General features: G+C 41.2%; 1 protein-coding gene across 1 annotated transcript; it reads right to left on the reverse strand.

The window, feature by feature from the left end:
* Nucleotides 1-2,386: 2,386 nt before the first annotated feature.
* LSM11 (LSM11, U7 small nuclear RNA associated) lies at nucleotides 2,387-5,292 on the reverse strand (the record flags this gene model as incomplete). Its single annotated transcript, XM_010177875.1, has 3 exons — nucleotides 2,387-2,791; nucleotides 4,310-4,393; nucleotides 5,153-5,292. Coding segments are annotated over 3 exons (629 nt in total), but the record flags the coding sequence as incomplete, so codon positions are not given.
* Between the last annotated feature and the right edge of the window lie 268 nt (nucleotides 5,293-5,560).

Raw genomic sequence — 5,560 nt, forward strand, 5'->3', positions numbered from 1 at the left:
TTAGATGTCATAGTACATTGGCCTGAGTGGAGATGTGACACTCTTTGGTCAAGTATGAAGGAAAGAGGAGAGCTGTCAAAACCAGTAGCCTGTCGCATGAATGGAAGAGGCAGGGAGAGTTATCCCAAGCAACTGAAATAAAAACAAACCAGTCAGAAAGAAGAGGGGGAAAAAACAACCCATAACCAAATACAATGAAGAAAAATAGTCACTTGCAATAAAAGCTGCTGAGAAGTCAGGAGCAGAAATAAGCCTTGTTTCTAACTTCACATATTTCTAATAATTTGTGAGGGGTCTGGTCAGTTGGCAACCCCATGGAAAGCCAACCAGGAAAGTTTCAGAAAGCCAGGACAACTCAGAGTGAATACAAGAACAATCTTCCTAAACCAGAGTTTAGAATGTCCTGAGGAGACAAAGTAGTGACAGGAGAAGAAATTTAACAAAAAAACAAAAAAACAACCCCCTCAAAAAACCCACAAAAAACCCCCAGGGAAGAACTGCAGACCACATGAACACAAACAAGAACAGCACAAAAGGAGAGGAAACAAGAACCTCCAAGAGAAGAATCTTTTCAGTGCCCAGTCTCAGCTCATAGCAGGAAGGGATGACAGCACTAAAGTTATGCATAATAAGAAACTGTAGATATTCTTGCCTTTTTTTGCTTTACTTTTTTTCACTCTTGATGAAACTGATTTAAGTCAACGGTACTTTTTATTCTGAGGCACTTCAGTCCCAGGCTGAAATTGGGTTTGCAGCTCAGTGGCTGAGCTGATCAGCCATCCAAGCCCCGTGTCATCAGAAATGTTGACATAAAAGTTTCAGGCTCCCCCAGAGGCATACAGCTGCTTTGTGTGTCCAGGAACTCCTGGTAAATGACTTCTGTAATTCACCCAGCACCAGACATACCCCTAATGACAAACAAGCAGTATTCTGCATTTGCAGCAACAGAAATTTATGCCATTAAGAGTACAGTCACTCAGTTTGAGGACTTATGATCTCTATATGCAACACAAGACCTTCTATAAAGCATTAAAATTGTCAGATCTAACCACTGTCCTGGCAATTTCTCAACTTCATCTTAAAACACGTGGAGCTGCTGAACAGCATAAGGTAGTTGAGATGAATATGGGAACAGCAGCGTGAAATCTAGTGTCCTCTGACAACTAGGTGAACAGACTAGATAATATAACAGCTTCATTTGCCCTCAAACTTCTGCATGTAGCTCTTGGAAAGCAGTTTATACCTGCAGAAGCCTGGCCTGATCTACAGTAGCTTAAGAACTTTGCTACAATAAAACCACTGATGAGTTGAGTTTGACTTTTATACTTCAAAACACCTGTAGACACACTTCCAAAGCTCAGTTCAACTGGAATTAGATGATACATCATTCACATGGACAGGGAAGACCTAAGAAGACTCCTGCTCCGTGACAACTGCTGGAGACACAACACCTCTAGTTTCAACAGAGGGAACTTGAAAGGTGCTTAGATACAGTACAATTGTGCTCAGCACAAACACTTACATCTGAGAAGATAAACTACATCTTTGCAAACTTCACTATTACACTAAGTAGCAAATGGGTGAAATATAAAAGTACAATTTTCCATCTGCATCCACAACATTCACAGATAAACTCCAAATATGGAGGCCCCCAGATCAGCTACATGAGCTGCTTGCTAGTGACACAGGGCTAAAGTACAGCATTACAAATAGAAGCAGCAGCTGTGATACTGCAACCAAATTAAAAGTTCTGCCATCATTCACAGAAAAAGAGCAGTTTTCAATTAAGAAGTTTTCCATCACACAGGGCATTATAGAGCTAACTATGAAGAGGCTAATAGCCATCAGTAGTATGTCTCTCCACTTTTTTTATAGAGTATTTCAAAATTACTGTCAGAATGATGTCTGGAAAAGAAAAGATCATGTCACAGCAGCAGATAAAACGTTGGTTTCATTAGCAATCTTCTCTTAAGACTACTCAGAACATGCAAAATAGCATTTGTGATTCATTTTAGGTGGAGATCTAATCTTAAGCTCCTTAAATGTGTGCCACGATCAGCTCCTATAACTGGGTACACCAAAATTCTCTTCCAGCTCTCTCCATTTAGCTTATTTTTAAGGAGCAGTGGGATCCTCGCTTACCTCCCTTATCTCACAGAAACAACTGTGTTGCTGACCTTGTCCTGAGACTCCCAACAGAGGTCTAAGGAGGCTGCTTTGGCATCAAGCTCAGGATGCTCCAGTTAGAATTGTTTCCCCTACCTTGTTACAGCAATGGGAAACCAGTCACAGTACCATGATACTTAATGAGAATGCTAAATAGCAATGAGAGCTGCAGTGGCAATTCATGCTATCAAATAAATACACTGACAGAGGCGCAGCCAAGTCAATGTGCTAAATGGACAAGCAAGACATTCTCTCCGCGAATAAAAATCTGGTTTATGTGACGTGTGAACACTTGCTGATAATCCACTTTGGGCCGCCTTTTTCTCCGTGACTGGCTTCTTGCACGGGTACCACCAGCACTGGCACCCTCTGTGTGGGCAGTCCCGCTACCCACGTCAGCTTCACCTCTGGCAGCCAGATGCAAATTGTCACCTGGTGTCTTCTTTTCTCCAGCTCTGCCCAAGCGTCTCTGTCTCTCACGCTCATCTTCTGCTCTCCCTCGTCCTGATCCAGCTTTCAGTCCCAGTGTCTGAGAGTCATTTGTCAGGGCGAGCTCCTCTGAGACAGTCTTTGAGTCGGCTCCCTTCTTTACAGAGGACTCCTGCAGTTTGAGTTTGTCAAACAGCTGTAAAAGAACATTCATGCATATGACCACATTCACAAAACAAGAGAGGCCGCTTGTTCAGCATTTCTACATGGTATTTGCATACACAATCCCAAATAAGAGCTCACAATACACCAACAGTGAAGAATCTTTACCAGCAATAAATACTGTGTTTTCTTGCCAAAGTCAAACTGTGACACAAGGTGAATGGATGGATCTCCTGCGTGCGCATGAGCATCTTCACGTGAGCACTGAGGAATTTAATCTGGAGACCAATACTGATGTGGAGTAGCATTTAAATGTGGTCAGAAACAACAGAAAGCTACCAAGCTGCTACATTAGCTCACTCTCTCCAATGCTCTTGTAATGTCAAATAGTATTAGAGATATTTCCACCCTTGTGTCCTCAGGCAGGACACAAATCCCTGAGATAAGGGGATTCAATCAGCAGTGTACACTGAAAAAAATTATGGATCCTTTGTGTTCCCCAAAACAAACTAAAAGATGCCACATGGGTATTCTGGGAGGTGAGCAGACCAAAACCAACAGAAAAGTAGTAAAACATAGAGCAGCAGATCCAAAGCACTTTATGAACTCATTAATCTATGAACATATGGTGCCAAAACTGGAAAAAAACCTGCTTTTACTCTGGCAGAAGGCAAGCTTTTATGAAATACTGAAAAAAAAAAGGATTCTCAGTTAGCCTGTCTCTTCCCAGCCACAGGATGGAAAGCCAGTCCCTGTCAGAGTGTGCTAAAGGAATAATGACAACTAATCTTTAAAAAAGGAAGGGTGGGATCTATCCAAAAAACGATATAAATGGCTGGAATTTGAAAGCAAATTCCTCACAATAAAACTGTTTAAAAGTTTTTGTGATGCTTCTCTGATGTTTAGAAGGCCCAGAGCTATGCCATTTAACAGGCACAGCCCTGTCACATTTCTTCCCTTCATTGTTCAGAAGTTCATCTATCATCTCGTCAGTTCTCAACTTCACAAATATCTTTTTTTGCAGCTGGATCCTAGCGAGTGTCTTGCTTTGGAGCTACATGCAGAATCTTGGGCTTCACAGTACCTGGACTAGACATTCAAGTGACCAAACAGACATTTAATTGGCTGGAGACAAAGACTGTTGTTCCATGAACATGAGTATCAGAGTTACACACTGCCAGATCACCTGGTAGGACAAATGTGGACTGGAGCAGTCATGGGTGCAAAAAGTGCACAGAACAAATAAATAAAAAAGCACAGAGTGAGCTTATAAAAGATCAGCATATTGCACTAAGCAGTGGCAGCAACTGTGATGTGATATTAGGAACTCTAAAGTGGAACTTCTGTAACACTGACCTATTGCCAAAGTACTTTCAAAAAGGTTAGAAAACTGGTTTATTTTCCCCTCAGTTCAAGTAATTTTAGAGACACCTGTAATAAAAAGAGGTAAAATATTTCAAATGTAAATACAGTTTTCCAATCAATTCTCCCCTTTTACTACTCTGAAAAAGGAGATACTAAAAAAATATGAAAACTAGAGATGGTTACGTACCCGGGTTAGCGTGAGCTGAGGTTCTGCATAGAAAGCTTTGCCCATTACTGGTTTCCTGTACGTCTCATCCACATCTGTCAAGGCCTAGAAGAAGAAAAAATAAACAGAAAGGTCAAAATTAAAAGAAAACATGAAGCAGCTTTGGATCAGCTTTGGGTCAGGGCATTATGCAATTATGGTCTGTCTGAGAGAAAATCCATCCTAGGAACAAGCTGTGCTTTGGAGCTGGCTTCTTAATCATCTTAGTTGTGCTGAGGTACAAAAGCACCAGCAATGCCTAGTATTCATTCTGCATTACTTGCAAAATATTCGTGAGCCTTGCCTGCAAAATTCTTTCCCCCACCACCTATTTCCAAACTTCTCACAGCCCCAGGCTCACAAATATTTAATAGCTGCTTTCCATCCACTGCCTTTTAAGATCTTCAGGAGGTGGAACACCAGGAAAAGATTTTCCCATTGACATCCCAGTGACATGTCAGTGAAAGAAAACACAAAAGTGGCTACTGCTCTAAGAAGACTGTGTTTTGCAGAGAAAGATTTGGAAGCTTCTGATATTCCTCATATTCTGCCTTTCTGGGTTCTTACACAAAACCTCTGAAGATGTTGGGAACACTTCAAAGCTTTTCTCTTACCTAAAACCTTCTCTGAAATGTTTAGGGACCTCTCACATGTCCCAATCCAACACCAAGCACCACTTAAGTCCAGCACTCAGTGCCAGAGCATATTAGCTTTATGAACCACAATATCACATTAATCTTCTCAAAATGTAGCTTGCTTAAATCTGTTGCAAATTTCAACTTTTCAATATAGCAGCTGTAAATCAAGGGCTGGAACAATAATTACCATATTCCAGAACTTGTCAAAAGCAACCAAAAACCCTGTGCAGACTCCACGAAGCCCTTTGAAAGTGCGGATATGGACATTGATTTTCACACCATCTCGGACACAGCGATGAAGCTCCCCCAGCGGGCTGCCTTCATGGACTAAAACAGACAGAAAACATCACTGGTCTTCAGCAAAATACATATATTATTTATATATATATATAAAAAAAGTAGAAATCTACTCTTTGTAGAAGTATGTCAGATCTTGGTACAACACTTGTCCTCATGGCAAAAGAAATGAGAAGCCCCAGAACACTGTAACACACTGCAGTTGTAATTACTAGACCACCAAAACTCTCCTTACAGTGTGGACAGCAAAAACCTTAGAACATATGAAAGTTTTGCTTGACATAACCCCCAGCCAAAT

The sequence above is a fragment of the Antrostomus carolinensis genome, unplaced genomic scaffold (assembly GCF_000700745.2).
Source record: "Antrostomus carolinensis isolate BGI_N321 unplaced genomic scaffold, ASM70074v2 scaffold22061, whole genome shotgun sequence".
NCBI lineage: Eukaryota > Metazoa > Chordata > Aves > Caprimulgiformes > Caprimulgidae > Antrostomus > Antrostomus carolinensis.